This window comes from Drosophila ananassae, chromosome 2R (assembly GCF_017639315.1).
Source record: "Drosophila ananassae strain 14024-0371.13 chromosome 2R, ASM1763931v2, whole genome shotgun sequence".
NCBI lineage: Eukaryota > Metazoa > Arthropoda > Insecta > Diptera > Drosophilidae > Drosophila > Drosophila ananassae.
Window position 1 is genome coordinate 7,703,262 of NC_057928.1, and position 16,633 is coordinate 7,719,894.

General features: G+C 44.2%; 6 protein-coding genes across 7 annotated transcripts; 3 read left to right on the forward strand and 3 right to left on the reverse strand.

The window, feature by feature from the left end:
* The first annotated feature begins 197 nt into the window (after positions 1-197).
* On the forward strand, positions 198-3,471 carry LOC6506242 (26S proteasome non-ATPase regulatory subunit 2). The gene is made up of 2 exons (XM_001958241.4): positions 198-2,442; positions 2,501-3,471. The coding sequence occupies exons 1-2, from the start codon at positions 508-510 to the stop codon at positions 3,335-3,337; spliced, it is 2,772 nt and encodes a 923-aa protein (XP_001958277.1). The 5' UTR covers positions 198-507; the 3' UTR covers positions 3,338-3,471.
* A 589-nt stretch (positions 3,472-4,060) lies between these two features.
* Positions 4,061-8,546, reverse strand: LOC6493706 (polycomb protein Su(z)12). 2 transcript variants are annotated; one of them, XM_014909013.3, is made up of 7 exons: positions 7,900-8,546; positions 7,784-7,830; positions 7,235-7,721; positions 6,332-7,175; positions 5,416-6,266; positions 4,741-4,929; positions 4,520-4,659 (listed from the first exon to the last, which is right to left on the reverse strand). In XM_014909013.3, the coding sequence occupies exons 1-6, from the start codon at positions 8,093-8,095 to the stop codon at positions 4,748-4,750; spliced, it is 2,607 nt and encodes an 868-aa protein (XP_014764499.1). In that variant the 5' UTR covers positions 8,096-8,546; the 3' UTR covers positions 4,520-4,659; positions 4,741-4,747. The 2 variants fall into 2 exon arrangements, with proteins under 2 accessions (XP_001958275.2, XP_014764499.1); XM_001958239.4 differs by lacking the exon at positions 4,741-4,929 and having other exon boundaries at positions 4,061-4,659; positions 7,900-8,545.
* Positions 8,547-8,558: 12 nt separating this feature from the next.
* Positions 8,559-9,437, forward strand: LOC6506245 (probable prefoldin subunit 6). Its single transcript, XM_001958238.4, has 3 exons — positions 8,559-8,803; positions 8,866-9,091; positions 9,232-9,437. The coding sequence occupies exons 1-3, from the start codon at positions 8,731-8,733 to the stop codon at positions 9,308-9,310; spliced, it is 378 nt and encodes a 125-aa protein (XP_001958274.1). The 5' UTR covers positions 8,559-8,730; the 3' UTR covers positions 9,311-9,437.
* A 719-nt stretch (positions 9,438-10,156) lies between these two features.
* LOC6506246 (Golgi reassembly-stacking protein 2) lies at positions 10,157-12,100 on the forward strand. Its single transcript, XM_001958237.4, has 2 exons — positions 10,157-10,359; positions 10,494-12,100. The coding sequence occupies exons 1-2, from the start codon at positions 10,314-10,316 to the stop codon at positions 11,930-11,932; spliced, it is 1,485 nt and encodes a 494-aa protein (XP_001958273.1). The 5' UTR covers positions 10,157-10,313; the 3' UTR covers positions 11,933-12,100.
* Positions 12,070-13,211, reverse strand: LOC6493705. The gene is made up of 3 exons (XM_001958236.4): positions 12,932-13,211; positions 12,754-12,869; positions 12,070-12,632 (listed from the first exon to the last, which is right to left on the reverse strand). The coding sequence occupies exons 1-3, from the start codon at positions 13,147-13,149 to the stop codon at positions 12,274-12,276; spliced, it is 693 nt and encodes a 230-aa protein (XP_001958272.2). The 5' UTR covers positions 13,150-13,211; the 3' UTR covers positions 12,070-12,273.
* Positions 13,212-13,375: 164 nt separating this feature from the next.
* Positions 13,376-16,265, reverse strand: LOC116655762. Its single transcript, XM_032453895.2, has 2 exons — positions 16,012-16,265; positions 13,376-15,943 (listed from the first exon to the last, which is right to left on the reverse strand). The coding sequence occupies exon 2, from the start codon at positions 15,865-15,867 to the stop codon at positions 13,666-13,668; it is 2,202 nt and encodes a 733-aa protein (XP_032309786.1). The 5' UTR covers positions 15,868-15,943; positions 16,012-16,265; the 3' UTR covers positions 13,376-13,665.
* Positions 16,266-16,633: the final 368 nt, after the last annotated feature.

Sequence of the window (16,633 nt, forward strand, 5' to 3'; positions counted from 1 at the left end):
AAATTACTTAAATATCATAGTTTTTAAATTGTATTCAGATTGTTTTTCCATTTAGATGTTCAGAAAGATTGATTTATACCAAATAATTGTTTTTAAATTCAAAAGATGTAACTCCCTCTGATTTAGAAGTCTTTCGTATGAAAAAACCAAAAAATTAGTGTCGAAAAATTTGAAAGCCCAAGTAAAAATAGAATTTTAACTAGCCGGGTAGCGGGTAGCGAATATTTAAATAGCTAATTTAAAAAGCTTAGTAAAAAATTTAGTTCTATGTTCCGCCATTAGCGGCGCCACGACAGTTTATGGTCTCATTCATATTAATTATTTTTGGTATATTCGAAAAAATTGCTGACACCATCGCCATCCGGTCACACCGCCAAAAATCGCTGTGTAATTCTGCTCCGAAACAACGAAAAAAGAGGAACAAAAACTAACCATTTACCACGGAGAGCGGAAACAAATATACATTTTCCATTCAAATAGAACTGTAAGCCACAGAAAAACGTAAAGATGACTGGCGAGACCAAGCAGGAGAAGAAGCAACCGGTGCCGGCTCCCACCGATGCCAAGGACTTGAAGGCGAAGCAGGTAGCATCCGACGGAGCGAAGGGTGGCAAGAAAGAGGAGAAGGACAAGGAGCAGCCCGAGCTGTCCGATGAGGACCAGCAGCTGCAGGAGGAGCTGGAGCTGCTGGTCCAGCGCCTGCAGGAGTCGGACAAGAAGCTCTACCAGCCGGCCCTGGAGATGATGGCCAAGCTGATACGAGCCTCCACCACGTCGATGACCTCGGTGCCGAAGCCGCTGAAGTTCATGCGGCCGCACTACGAGACCATGAAGAAAGTGTACAAGCAGATGCCCGACGAGCAGACCCGCCAGTTGTGCGCTGACATTATCTCGGTGCTGTCCATGACGATGGGCAGCGGCAAGGACTGCCTGGCCTATCGTTTCCTCTGCGACCGCAAGCAGCGCATCGGCGACTGGGGACACGAGTATGTGCGTCACTTGTCCGGAGAGATCTCCGCCCACTACCACGACACCACCGGCGACTTTCGCACCCAGCTAATCGAACTGGTCAAGCAGATCATTCCCTACAACATGGAGCACAACGCTGAGGCAGATGCCTGCGATTTGCTCATCGAGATCGATCACTTGCACTTGTTGAGCGACTATGTGGACGAGTCGGCCTACCCCAGAGTATGCCTGTATCTGCAGTCGTGCTATCCTTACGTCCCCGAACCAGATAACACGATTATTCTGGAGACGGCGCTGCAGCTGTCGCGTAAGTTCACCCAGCACACGCAGGCCATGCGACTGGCCCTGATGTTGAACGACATGGACAAGATTGGCGAGATATTCAAGGAGCCCAAAGAGCCGGCCATGCAGAAGCAGCTTGCATTCATGCTGGCGCGGCAGCAGATCTGTCTGGAGCTGGACGAGTCTGTGCCGGACTATGACGACCTGATGGAGATCATGTCGAATGCTAACTTGAACAAGCACTTCCTCAACCTGGCCCGTGAGCTGGACATCATGGAGCCGAAGACGCCAGAGGACATCTACAAGTCGCATCTGGACAACTCGCGGTCGCGCTTTGCTTCCATCCAGGTGGATTCGGCAAAGCAGAACTTGGCGGCCAGCTTCGTCAATGGCTTTGTCAACGCCGGCTTTGGTGTGGACAAGCTGCTTTCCGAAGACGGTAACAAGTGGCTGTACAAGAACAAGGAGCACGGCATGCTCTCGGCCACCGCTTCTCTGGGCCTAATCCTGTTGTGGGATGTCGACGGGGGTCTGACCATGATCGATAAATACCTGTACTCCACAGACGATAACATCAAGTCTGGAGCTCTGCTGGCCTGTGGCATTGTCAACTGCGGCATTCGGAATGAGGTTGATCCGGCCCACGCCCTGCTCTCCGACTACATCGACAACCAGAACACTTGCATGCGCGTGGGTGCTATCCTTGGCCTGGGAATAGCCTACGCCGGGTCGAATCGGTCCATTGTCATCGACACTCTGAAGACTGTGTTCTCCTTTGGCAGCAACAACAAGAGCTCCGCCAGCGTGGAGATTCTGGGCATCACTGCCCTGTCCCTGGGTCTGATCAGTGTGGGCTCCTGCAACGCTGAGATCACCGAAATCTTGCTGCAGACCATCATGGGCCTGACCAAGTCTGATCTGAAGGACACCTACACGAGGTTCCTGTTTCTGGGCCTGGGTCTGCTCTATCTGGGTCGCCAGAAGTCCACCGAGGCTGTCATGATGACCCTGGAGGTTCTGGAGGAACCACACCGCAGCATGGCCACCACCATGGTCGACATTTGCGCCTATGCTGGCACCGGCAACGTTCTTAAGATCCAGCAGCTGCTCCACATCTGCTCCGATCACTACGAGACCACCAATGCCGACGACGAGAAGGACAAGAGCAAAAAGGACAAGAGCAAGGAGAAGGTACCGAAATATTAATACTTTTCTTAACTTTTTAACCAAAAATATATCTGATTTTTAGGACAAAGAGAAGGAGAAAGAAAAGGAGAAGGAGCGGGAGAAGGACCTTTCGGCCACACAATCCATTGCAGTGCTGGGTATCGCCCTGATCGCCATGGGCGAGGATATTGGCGCGGAAATGGCATACAGGTCCTTTGGCAACTTGCTGCGCTACTGCGAACCCGCCATCCGTCGGGCTGTGCCCTTGGCCCTAGGCCTGATATCCGCGTCCAACCCCAAGCTGAACATCCTGGATACGCTGAGCAAGTTCTCGCACGACAGCGACGCCGAGGTGGCCCACAACGCCATCTTCGCCATGGGTCTGGTGGGCGCCGGCACTAACAACGCCCGCCTAGCCTCGATGCTGCGCCAGCTGGCCCAGTACCACTCGAAGGACCCCAGCAATCTGTTCATGGTGCGCATCGCCCAGAGCTTGACGCATCTGGGCAAGGGAACGCTATCGTTGAGTCCCTACCACAGCGATCGCCAGCTCATGAATCCCATGGCCGTTGCCGGTCTGATGGCCACCCTCGTCTCACTGCTGGATGTGAAGAACCTCATCCTGAACCGATCGCACTATCTGCTCTACACCCTTGTCCCGGCCATGCAGGCTCGCATGCTGATCACCTTCGACGAGGAGCTCAACCAGCTGCAGGTCCCGGTCCGTGTGGGCATCGCCATCGATGTTGTGGGCCAAGCTGGCAAACCGAAGACCATTACCGGCTTCCAGACGCACACCACGCCCGTCCTGCTGGCCATTGGCGAGCGCGCCGAGCTGGCCACTGATGAGTATTTGGCGCTCACTCCGGTCATGGAGGGATTCGTCATATTGAAAAAGAATCCCAACTTTGTTAAATAGAGAAGTGCATTCAACCATCTAATATTTAAGAATGAAATTAAAGTTCAGTAACTAACTCCCAGAAAATGTCTGTTCGCTTCGAAGGCAAAATGTCATTAAATACAAAATATAACTACTTTAAAAATAAAAAAATATATAAACAAGATGTTTTAATTTGGCTGAAGAAGGGGGAAGCATGTTAAAAATATATTTCAATTTAAATCTTGCCAAAATTTAAAGAACATATGAGCCAAGCCCCTAAATAAAATACAAAAATATTTAAATGCACTGTAAAAATATATATGCATAATTTATTCAGCACTTTTTCTTTAAATATATGTATGTATACTTTTGTTTGCATTTGAAGTGAGTTTTTATTTGTGTAAATATGTATGTTTAAATGTAGCTGTGTTTTTGTTTCTGTGTAATTTTGGAATTATGCTTAGCTTGTCAAGTTTTCAATTTTCAATTTTAAAAATAGATTTGTTAGCTTATTGCTGTAAATATATTTGCATCTGCACTCTGCACTAATTACAATCATTCAATTTGTTTTATTCTTAGTCACAAAAGCTATTCAACACGATCCAAAATAAATAAACCGATTTCCGAGGCCATTCAAATTGGTTTTGAAATGATCCTGCCGGTGGCGGTGCCTCCGCCTCCGCCCCCAAGACCTGTATCTGTATTTAATCGTTATTAATAAGTAACTGGCATAAAAATTATAATAAAAACCATTTCGATTGCTTCGATTTGGATGTACAACTGAAACTATACTGGGAGTGGTCCGCGCGCATTTTATTACAAAAAAACAAAGCGAGTGCCCCCCACTTGGTTTTGAGGTCAATTTCGAATCCGACACAAGGCTTTACAAAAGGTCCAACATCAAGGTTCGATTAAAATATAACACAACATAATATAAATGATCCGTAAACATAGGGATTGGAAACATTGCCTGGCCTGGCGACAAAAATATTAAACAATTATGCCCTGCGATGGTCAGTACGAGGAGGTGAACGAGGCGGACGATGAGGAGGAGCAGCAGCAGCAGCAGGGACGTCGCTTGCGTCAGCGCCTCTCGTACTTTGCCGGCACCGAGAGCCTGGTGCGGACTCCTCCCGCCGATCCATTGCCGTTGCTGGACTTGCTCCTCTCCGAGGTAGAGCGACGACGGGCGATTAGACGCTTCCTGCTGCTGCTGGTGTTGCTATTTGCTGGCAGTGTGTGGTTATTGCTTTTGTTGGTGCGGCTCCCTCCGCCTCCGTTGGCTTGTCCAGTTCCTGGTCCTGATCCTGCCCTGGGGCTTCCGTCGCTGTATCGCTGTCGCTTCGTCAACGCCGCATTATCTAAATGGTGGATCGTGATGGAGGGGGGACAGAAAAGCGATTAGAAAAGGTTATGATAGAGGGGGGAAAAAAACTATTTACTATTTTATTAATTGCCTACGCAGTTGTCGTCAACTGGGAGTGCAATTCCATTTACTCCCACAGGACTATCATCGTCATCACCGATACCAACATCGACAGCATTGTCGCTGAAGGCCACCAACTCGGGCACATCCGCCGTCGACGGCTCCACATCCGCCACATTAGCCACATCGGCCACATCATCCACATCTTAGAAAGAATTCAGTGAAAATCCAAAAGAAACAAAATGAAAATGTAAAGAGAAAGAGAAACATCCAGTATTGGACATCCGGCCATATAAATTTTGATTGAAATTTTGAGATTTGATTTTTTTGGTTTGTGGCATTTGTGGTGAACTTATGACGATGGAGAGAGAGATGTTAATGTGGTTCATATGTACACATGAATTGCAGTCCACCATCCTTATGGCGAAGGTTACTAGGAGCTGGGAGTGCCCCTCAAGTTTGAATATTTTTAGTGTTTTGAAGTATGAGGGGGATATATGAATATCTTACAATATAATTTAATACGATTAAATACGATGATGGAACTCCCCTGGAAGCCCTCAGATTACACTACTCTCAGATTGCAGATTACAGCATTAAACCCCCAAGCCGTGACAGTGAGCCATATGACTACGATGAGTATGAGACTGAGTTGCTCGACCATGACATCCATGGCTGAAACGGAACATACCTTTGGCGCTCAGTTTTCGCTTAGAAGCTTGGCCCTGGCCAGATTCGGACCCTGCCCCGGCGGATAGACGTGTTCCGCTGTTGCTGCGCTTCAGACCAGGATCGGAACGGCGCTCCCGTGTGCTGGCCATGTTGGAGGGCGGCTGATCGGCACTCTTCTTGGCCACATTCTTGCTGTTATTGGAGCCAGTGCCGCTTCCACTTCCAGCACTGTTTTCTTGGGCAGATCCGGAGGAGGAGGCGGCACTAGAACGCTTCAAGTGGGCCGGCATCCGCTTGGGCGGTTGCATGGCGCTGGAATTGGCCGCTGCACCGTTTGTGGAGGTTGAGGAGTTAGTGGCAGCATTAGCCGGCAGTGCTGGCTTTTGGGGGGACTTGAGAGTCTTGGGATCCTCCTGCTTCTTGTGCATTCCCACCTCGAGCCAGAATTTAAGCTGAGCCTCGCGCTGTCGCTGCATCATTTCCTGGCCAGCCCCGTATTTGCTCAGCATTCCCTGGAGCTTCTGCACCGTCTTGTACACAGTTTCGGCCGCAATGAGGCCGTAATCGAAAAGGGAGCACATGTGCAGAATAAAGTTGCGGTAGAGATTCTTGCGTACAATCTCATGACCCTTGGCATCGAGGAACATCTCGCAGGCCAGCGGCAGTTGGCAGTCCCCAACGAAGCCGTGTCGCATGACATGGAGGTTCCACAGCTTCATAAGCTCCTTCTCGCCTTCGTTGACGTCGGAGAACTCGTCGATCATCTGTATGGTCTTCTGGCGCAACCACAACGGATCGCTCTCCCCCTCCGAGTCGATGTCCAGCTCCTTGGGATGCACAGGAAGGCAGGTTTCGGTATGATGGTAAAGCCTGTAAAGACGGTTACATAATTAGAGCTTCAGTTTTCCCTTGATATTCTATTAAACCCCGCTCACCTGTTGTGCCCGGTTATGTAGGACCTCTGGTTACTGATGTCGTCCTCGTCCAGCTCCAAGAACTCGTCCAGGCAAGTCTTTTGACGGCGCGGCCGGCAGACCATCAGGCTGGTAACTGAAGTGCGACGAACCGGACCACAAGTCCGGGCAAAGGACGAGCCAGACGGCCCGGCCAGATCGTACGGTGATCCGGCATAGGAGCCATCGTACGCATCATTGATGGTCACATCGATACGTGCCCCACTGCCCGCCGGCTGATATGTGAAGTTGAAACGGGCATGGCAGAGTTTCAGGTGCTTCAACAGCGCGTACAGTCGCAGGCAGTCCAATCCGCACCAGGGACAAATCAACTCCTGCGTGTACTCGGTCTGCTGGCGGGTATTGTTGCTGTACATAAAGTTGTACACGATCTGTATGTGCTCCGGCGATGATTTACAAACAATGCCACCGTTCTTCAAGCCGCTACAGTTGTTGTTATTGCTGTAATTATTGTTGTTGTGATTCATTTCACACCCGGCGACCGCATCCAGATGTTGGACATAGCGTTGCAGCTCCGCCGCCGATATAATCTCGGGAAGCGGCTCATTGGAGAGCGTCAAATGGAACTTGAGCATGGGACTCTGCTGGTAGACGTCGTAGGTCACCGAGAGCGGAATGTAGCTGTCGGGCATCGTTTCCCAGGTGCATTTCTTTGGCGAGAAGGACTTGATGCTCGAAGAATTGAGCGGCTGGAGCATGGCCTCGTATTCGCCCTCGGTAATGAAACCAGTCGACTTCTCGTACAGGATCAGCTCCGAACCGAAGATCTTCTCGTTCCGACGAGGTCTCTTAATGGGTGGAGTTTCTGGAAATGGAAAGCATTTCATTTGAAGCCCTATAACTATACCACTTTCATATCCTTACCTGCATTCTCGTCGTTGCAAGAACTCAACGCCAGGACCTTGATGCGGAAGAGCAGCTTGTAAAGCGTGTGCTGCTCGCCCATCGGCCGCATCGACTGCAGCGGTATGCTCAGTGCCGAGTGCTCCCCAATGCGCTCCTTTGGATTATAAACAATTTGCGAACTCTTGCTCAGCAGCTCCTGAAAGTCCAGCGTACTGTCCTTGCGCTTGCTTCGAGTGATCTTGTAGAGCGTTGTCTCCACACAGATCGATTCCCCTGCTTCACAAAGCAATTGTTCTTCCAGCAGATCCTCTCCAGTGGCATCGGACGCTGTTTTAAGCTTCTCGTGCAGCGAATCGTAGATGACGTGCAGGTAGTTTTGGGTTACGGCTTCCGACTTTTGCACAATGCTGTCCAGTATTGAGTTGACCTTGAAGCTGGCCCGTTTTTTATTGTTGCGCGACATTCGTTCCTTCATGTAGCTCAGGGTGCGGTTCAAAAATATGGGCTAAGGGCGAAGCGACGGAAAGAGATTAGGTATTAGTCCATCTGGGTCATGGACATACTCACATTTGTCTCGTGCCGATTGCGTAGGTAACGATAGATCTGCGTGGGCTCTGCAGAGGATTCAAGGTATAGGAAAGATGCAAAGGTGCTTATTGTGCCGGATTACCAGCTGTACTTACTCTCGAACGCCTGCAAAAAGAGTTCCTGCTCCTGCTGGTGTCCATTGAGTTTCGCATGTGTATCGTTTCCCGTTGCCGTACTGCCACTAGCACTTGGGTTAGCGGCATCCACCACTCCGTTGGAGGACATGCCATTGATGCCATTAGCCGGAGCATCTACGCTACTGTCTTTCTCGCGTTTTTTCGCTGGAGCCATTGTGTGATTTAGTGGGGAGGCGGGGCGGGGTTGAGGAGATTAGTCTACGTATCGCAAACACAAGCTGCCTTGCCAAAACACGCACTGTTTCCACGCACTAAACAATGCGCCTGTCTTTTAGAACATTTTCACCATTTAGTTTCGTTTTTTGTTTTTATATTTGCACCGCTTTGTGTGTTTTTGCCGTTTTCCTTTTCGGCGCGAAATCTTTTGCTTTTGTCTCAGCGTTATTATAGGTGTATGTGAGACGATACGATTGCATGATGCATTAACAATATTGGTTGTTTGATAAAAGAATGAATTATTCTATAGCTTGAACGCAAAGAATATGTTTATCTGTGAGCACATTTATATAAAACTTTTTTATTTCCATTTTCACAACAGTTAATTCATCATGCATCTAAAAATATGGAGGTGTATAAGCAAACGTCAAGCATGGAGACATTAACCATTTACCAACACTGGAAAAATAAACACATGTGGCAGCCCTGTGAGTTTTCAACTCACGGTCACACTGCAAAACCTCACATTTTCAGCTCCTAATATTGTTTCATTTATTAAAAACTTGGAAAATTGCAGTTTTGAAAGAACAAAATTGTAGATTTACAAATTCTAGCTAGAGCCAAACAATCAAAATGGATAAAAACAGCGCTGCCTTGTACAAAAAGATGCAGGCCGAGGTTGAGTCATACCAGAACCTGCAAAAGTGTAAGAAAAAACCATCTGTTCCTTTAATTCCCTTAATTTTAAATAATTTACTCTGCGGGCAGCCTGCGTGAAGATGGTCAAGCAGCGGGCCCTACTGGAGAGCCAACTGAACGAAAACAAATGCGTGCTGGACGAACTGAATCTTTTGGGGCCGGACAATAAGGTCTACAAGCTATTCGGCCCGGTGCTGGTCAAGCAGGAGCTGGAGGACTCACGCCAGAACGTGGGCAAGCGCATTGAATATATCTCAAAGGAGCTCAAGAGTTCCACCGACACACTTGAAAACATGTAAGCACTCCAGCAGCTCAGTGATTGTGGTTCTACATTGAAAAGCCGCAAAATCACTTGCACGAATCGGTGTTTCTGCGCTGGTATCCTCATGGTGTAATCATATGATGATTATAATGGTTTTTTTTTTTCTACCACAGGGAAAAGGACATGCTGAAACATCGCGAGGCTGTGGCGAAGTACCAGCAGCAGTGGCAGGTCGCGGCGGCGATGAAGTGAAGCTCTTAAGATATAACTTATTTATAACTCCAAATCATAAACACCTTGGCACGGCTTCAAAACAAAGGGAAAGTAACTTAAAAGAACAATTAAATAAAGCTATTCAGGCGGAGCCTGATTCAAATTACGGGTTCATACTTTAATAGTGATATGGCGGTTTCCATTTTTATTACTCTTAAATTATTATTCCATGATAATGTCCAAGATTTGATTTTAGTTTAGATAACGGGAGAATCTATAACGAATCGTTAGAATAATTCCGCTCAAGAATCGGATGGCCAAAATATAGCCATCGCGAGGTGCCATATAGTGGCTCCATTAACTTTTCTTGATTTCGAAAGGGGCCCACCAGGAAATTTCACAAAAAATAGCTAAAAAATATTTTGTTCTTAGATTTTGATGCAGAATAATGGAGAATCGATCCACAAATCGATAAAGGTATTCCGCTCATGAATCGGAAATTGGCCAAGATATAGTCATCGCAGGGGTCATATTGCCCCCCAAGCGGTTTTCTTAACTTTTAAAGGGGATGCCCCAGGAAATTTGAGAAAAAATCTAAAAAATATTTTGTTCTTTGAATTTGATGCAGAACGATGGAGAATCGATCTAAAAATCATTTAAGATATTCTGCTCTAGAATCCGATAATTATTTCCAAAGTTATGGAACTCAAGAATTTTTAAAAATATGTGGTGTTTATATATACCATTAAAAATATCCAAAATGTTGTATATAAATATATTCCTCGCAATTGGTAATGCAAGTACGAACCGGGTAACTTATATTTTGAAATGTATAAGAATAAGTATAAGTACATTAATGTTTCTTACATACATTGTAAATTACGTCGAACGTATATATCGACATATCGATATATCGATAATTGTTGACTACCAGCTTCCAACTAGAATTGCCACGAAGAACACAATTTTTTTGCTGCCACAATTTAGGACGGAACTTCTACGCTGCACAAGTTGGTACATCAGAGGTTGACGCTAGCTAAAGATGGGCTCGAGTCACAGCATTCATGTCCCCGGAGGCGGCACCGAAGGTAAACCAATCGACCCACTCTCCTCAGAGAGACCACGTAAACTTTGCAGTGTCCAATCAGAGACACCGCAAGTATAAACGCACACACACCCACGTAACATTAGAACTGGCAGTGTAAACAGAATTACTTTTCAGGCTACCACGTCCTCAAGGTGCAGGACAACTCGCCTGGGCAGAAGGCCGGCCTGGAGGCATTTTTCGACTTTATTGTGGCCATCGCCGGAACTCGACTGGATCAAGACAACGATATGCTGAAGGAGCTCCTGCGTCAGAATGTTGACAAACCGGTGCGCCTCACTGTTTACTCCAGCAAAACGCAGACTGTCCGCGAACTGACCCTGACGCCCAGCAATAGTTGGGGTGGACAGGGATTGCTGGGTGTCAGCATCCGCTTCTGCTCGTTCGAGGGCGCCAACGAAAGTGTTTGGCACATCCTGGAGGTGCATCCTAATTCTCCGGCCGAGTTGGCTGGCCTCAGGGCATATAGCGACTATGTGATCGGTGCCGATGCTATCCGCCACGAGAACGACGACCTCTTTACTTTGATCGAGACTCACGAGCAGCAGCCGCTAAAGATGTACGTTTACAATCTGGATGATGACGCGTGCCGCGAGGTAACCATCAAGCCCAACACTGCCTGGGGAGGAGAGGGTGCACTGGGATGTGGCATTGGCTTCGGCTACCTACATCGCATTCCTGTGCAAGCAGCACCGCTTGCCGGAGGTGCTGGGTCAGTTCCTGTTGCATCGGAGGCTTCTGTTCCGCTATTAAGCGGAGGTGGGGCTGTTGCAGCTGGGGCTTCTGCCCCTGTGGCTGCTGCCGGATCCGCTGTCGTCTCACCAACGTTGCCTTATATACCACCACTTGCAAACACTTTTGGGTCCACCAATGCAGAGATAAGACCACCTACCATAGATCCGCCAGCACAGAGCCTATTCAAGACCTACTTTAATCCTGATGATGCTACAGATGCTCTCACTGCAGCGCTGGAGACTCAGGCGAACATTACCGAACCTTCTGCGGTACCAGCGGCAGCGGTAGCACCCGTGGCACCGCCGCCACTTGTTGACGTGGCCTCCGTTCCACAAGTTCCGGCCTCAGTTCCAGCTCCAGCACCACTTTTACCGCAGTCGATACAACCATTGCAGCCGCCAACACAGCCATTGCCGCCGCCAGCCAACATTTTTATTCCCGGGGTCTATGATCCCAGCACAAAACAGAACGTGACACTCGAAGGAATTCCCGCCGCTCAGCTGCCATTTCCACAGGCCACGGCAGCACCAGCAGCAGTGCCAATGTTCTCGGCTCCGCAACAGGCATACATGTCGGCTCCGGCAACCCTCTCATACCCCGCTGGCGCCCAGACGGTGCCCTCGTATCCACAGGTTCAGCCCTCCATGGGAGGACTCTTTCCAACGCAGCCAACGCCGCTGCCACCACAAATGGCACATGTGTTTTCGTCTCCAGTACCAGCAGCAGCCCCTTCGGCCACGACAGCACCGGCGGGCGGTAACGGCAACAGCATCGCAGGAGGTGATCCAACAGTGGCGGGAGCTACTCTGCCCAGCAACTAAGACTTTAACTGAGCTGATTGGACAAACTGTCGTTAAGCTTGTTCCTGTCATATGATTTGATGAAAATCAATAGTGATGAGGAAGTGTTGGCAAACTGCATGCAAATTATGTACATTGCATATTAATAATAATCTAAATTAACTTTATAATAAAACAAATTAAACTTCATATATTTAGGGTCTTTACATAGCATCTTTACAAATATAAAGGATTTTTTTTATGAAAAGGAATATTCATTGAGAACATTTGAAGGAATAAGGTGCTAAGTGAATTAAATCTAATATTAAGTATACAGTTTATTCAATCAGGTATTGAATGTAGGATTCGAGGTTTTAACTTAATTATGTGGAGCGTTTTTTTTGTTTTTTGTATGTAATTAAAAACGAGGCATGAAAGTTTGACATTTCCCTAACCATGGATCGCATTACATTTAAGGTTTCCTTCTGGACAGCCAACCTTTCTCTCTCAAGGCTAATTAAAGACTTCTTGCGTTTATAATACTTTGGTTTTGGGATCGGTTCTTCATGCTCCTCATGCTCTATTTCGGGTTCAGTGCCCGTTTCTGTATCAGCTTCAGATTTCATTTCAGCTGCCATATCCGCTTCCTCTTCTGCTTCCATGCCAGGATAAAAGAAATCAATTGAATTCTCCGAAGCCTCGTCCTCGTAACTGTCCTCCTCTTTCTTGATTTGAACGGAATCTAAAGGATTACGGATAAAATTAATAGTGATGCCAATTTGCTGTTTTCAAGGTATACGCTTATATATCCTTAACGAATGGTAAGGTATCCTGGAATCCTGACAACACCAGGCTTTACATACCATTGTTCCTGAAGGCTGCTCTTGCATGTTCGTGTTTGAAAATGTGATGCAAGCTGTCGAAGTACCTCCAGTCGGAGCTGACGTCCTGCATTGAAACCATCCTGCCGAGTTCGCGACTAAAAATAAAGATTATAATCAATCTTGGGAGAATAATCTCTAGGGAATCAGAAATACTTACCGGTATCTCTTCTTCATGCAGTCAAGCTTGGCCTTTATTTCGGTAGGAGTTGGGCCATAGTCTTTTAGCTCTTTGGCCATTTCCTGGTGGATGAGTGTGTGTCTTCCATAGCCTTTAATCTGATCGGATTTGTCCACCCACATTTTCACCAGGCGATCGGTGGCAGCGTCGCTCCACATGAATTTTCTCTTCTTCATGGGTCTACCTCTTCGTGACATTTTTATCAAAACAATACTTATGGTAGTGTGACCAGGTATGGTGGTACAAATTATACCAGTTTACCGAATTTAAAATTCCCATAAGGATCGAACAACTATAACCGATACTTGCCATATGTATATATTTGTATATATGTATCTTACAATATACAAAGCTCGTTAAACTGCAAGGTGATATAAGAAGTGTTTCGTTCCACCCAAAGTTATCTTTATATACAATTTTTTTTTGAGTTTTTTATTAAAAAACATATAAAAATACAAAAATTCATATAGTCATATAATAAGAATAATATCACTTTAAATAAACGTTTACAAACTATGAAAAAATACTAAAAAAGAATACAATAAATGAATAGTAATAAAAATATAACAATTAGTATAAGACATAAAAATATAAACAACAAAATATAATAATAAAAAAATAATACATGATAACAATGTAAATATTGATTAAAACATGAAAATAAAAAGAATAAAATAGAGATATATAAAAAAATGGAAGACTAATCTCGATCCCTAATTTTGGTTTAAGATATTAACTAATTCATCCCAATTCGCTTGGGATTGAATATGATATTCCCAATTAATTGTATTAGTATTGCACATATTATTCAAGGTTTCAGCCCAAAAAACATTTTTTTCAATTACTATGAGAGTAAGGTAACGACTTAGATTGTTATTTTCATAAAGAAAAATGACTTTTTTTACATAATCTAAAAAGAGATCTTTAGCAAGACTTTTAAGACTTTTCTGGGCTAAGGACTTTGCGATCTGTACGTTTCCCTTTTTGGAAATTAATGCTTGAAGTTGATCAATTTCCTTAAATTCTCGAAATCCCCACACATTTGCCATATAAAGATTCATAAATTGTTTCCAATCATTGAGTGCTTTTAAGTCTTGGAACGATGTTTTGGACTTCTCAATCATGTTCAGGACATGGCTTAAAGATGAGAGTTTTGAAGTGAAAAAGAAACCCAAGAATTCTACTTTTAATACAGATTCTATCCTTTTTCCATATATTGAACAACTTTCAGAAGCTGAAATCGCACCACCTCTGGAAAAAACCATTACTTTGGATTCTGCAGGGTCGATCCTTAAGACCCATTCATCACAGTAATCCTCTAACTCATTTATCATATCCTTTAAAGTAGGGATACTTTCGGAAAGAATTACAATGTGGTTAGCGCACATTAGTAGGCCTACTCTACGATTCTTAATGACGAGGCCCCCATTTATGTATTCCGGCAAATCATTTAAAAAAAGTGTAAAAATCAATGTTTTCAGTTTTATGAAAAGTGAATTTGAATTTCTCCAAAGTTCCTCCGACGCGAAACTCAATAAAAATATCACCTTTGAAGACACCCCTAACTTTTGCAATTTTTCGAATAGAATTCCATGATCGCTTAATGGGTTATATTTAATTTTTAGAAAGTAAGCGTATACTTTTCCGCTCTTTTCACCCAATTTAATATGAACTGCAGCATGCAAATTGTAAATCATGTCAAGGTTAGATAAACCATTAACAAAGCAATGCTGAAAATCATTTAAAATTTTGTTTTTATTGCACCAATTAGTAAGTCTTTTTAAAATTATTCTGAGCAAAATTTGGGCATCATCCTCTTTCATCATTGCTGACATCACCTCTGTACCCATATTTAAATAATAATTATAGTTATTAAATGTATGGAACATCCCGAACAACTTGTTACAACGAACTTTCTTTTCAGCTATAAAAACTTCATCGGCACATTCTGCATGTCGATTTCTGCAGGCATAACGCACTTCCTCGTCGGTAATATCTGCATCCAATGAAGATTCAGTTAGGACTATGCTTGCATCAAATGTCGAAACTGCATTGAATGGCAGGTCTGCAACCGTTTGGAAATCCAGTTCATCATTCAGGTGCAGTTGCAGGCATATGGGCAAATGATCCGAACCATGTCGGGTCTCCCCGCTTTCTGGGCTGTCAACTTCGAAGTCCTTCACTAATCCCATTATATTTCGGCTAACTGCAGCTATATCGTTTGTTGACTTACCCACTTCATTAATGAAAGTGAAGCGACCAATACAATCTCCACGGGTCAGCCCGTTTAATATTTGCATGTTGTGCTTGTTGCAAAAGCCACAGAAGGCTATCCCATTTTTGTCATGTTTTTTATCCTCGGATTTTCTCCCATTTTTATTACAAGGAGCTATACAAGGGAACGCGACAACATCCTGTGTAATTTCTCCCAGACGGATATTTACATCTCCTATGATTACGGAATTCTCCAGGACATTTTCTTCAAGTTCTTCAATTTGATTTTTAAAATTCTCGAAGAAGCTGGCTTTCTTCCAAGAATCCGGACGAATATAAAGTGGAATAATGTTAACTTCTCTTGAATTTAGGCGTAATTTTATGATTTTACAAAAGCCTAAATCTTCAGTTGAGTATTCGACGCCGTTTTCTTTGAGAGATTTCCGAATGCCTATTATAGTGCCACCGCTACCACGGCCTTTTCGCAGTGTTTTTATGGCATCTTCAAAATTTAAATCGAAGTCAGAATGCAGCTCCGTGAATTTTTTGTATATATCTGAATGCTTTACGGAATCGGTATGAGTTTCTAATAAAATGAAGACATCAAATTTCCGAATATATTTGTTAAAATCATCATCCTGGTGCTTCCCTGGAAGTCCCTTTATATTGTATGAAAGGATCTTTAAAGTATCGTTTGACATACTAGTATTTATATTTTTTGTGTTTATTTAAAAAAGTTTTTGAAGATTGGAATGCGGTACTTTTTTTATTGCGGAACTAAAAAATAAAAGGTTTGTCATCCAGTAAATATTGCACTGATAAGAAGAATAAAGAGTCCCACTTACATGGACTGGTGAAATAGTTTTTTTTATTGAAATAACTTAATAATGATTAAGTTGTTTGTCTTTGTTGTAAAACTCTTGTAATTCTTTCAGTTTTATGAAATATTGTTGGCGCTTATTTGCTAACGGCTCTTTCTTTTTCACTTTTCTAATTGGAAATAACTTTAATAAGCTTAGAGCTGGACTATACACGTATATATGTGTAAAATCATTAATCGATTCAATATTCATATCGTTATTGTGATATAACGATCGATATATCGATATGTAATAAATAAAACCGATCTTGTGAAAGTTTGAATTATTTATTTGCTGAAAATAAATTTTGCAGAAGTAGAAATTGAATTAGTAAATGCTTAGAACAAATGACTAAACAACTTTTGGCTTAAAATTAGAAAGGTACGCAAAGTAACATTTAAACGAAACTGCGTTAAATTATATTTAATATAATTCTGTGGATTCTCTTTTAACAGATTTATAAGCTTCCTTAATTTATATAAAAAAAAACCAAGGCTAAGAAGAAGAGTTTAAGCAAATTGTTTTGTGGTTGAGCAACATAAATGCATAAAAGCTGTGCTCACATAAAAGCAATAACATAATTTATGGTGTTTCTTTTGGCAATGCA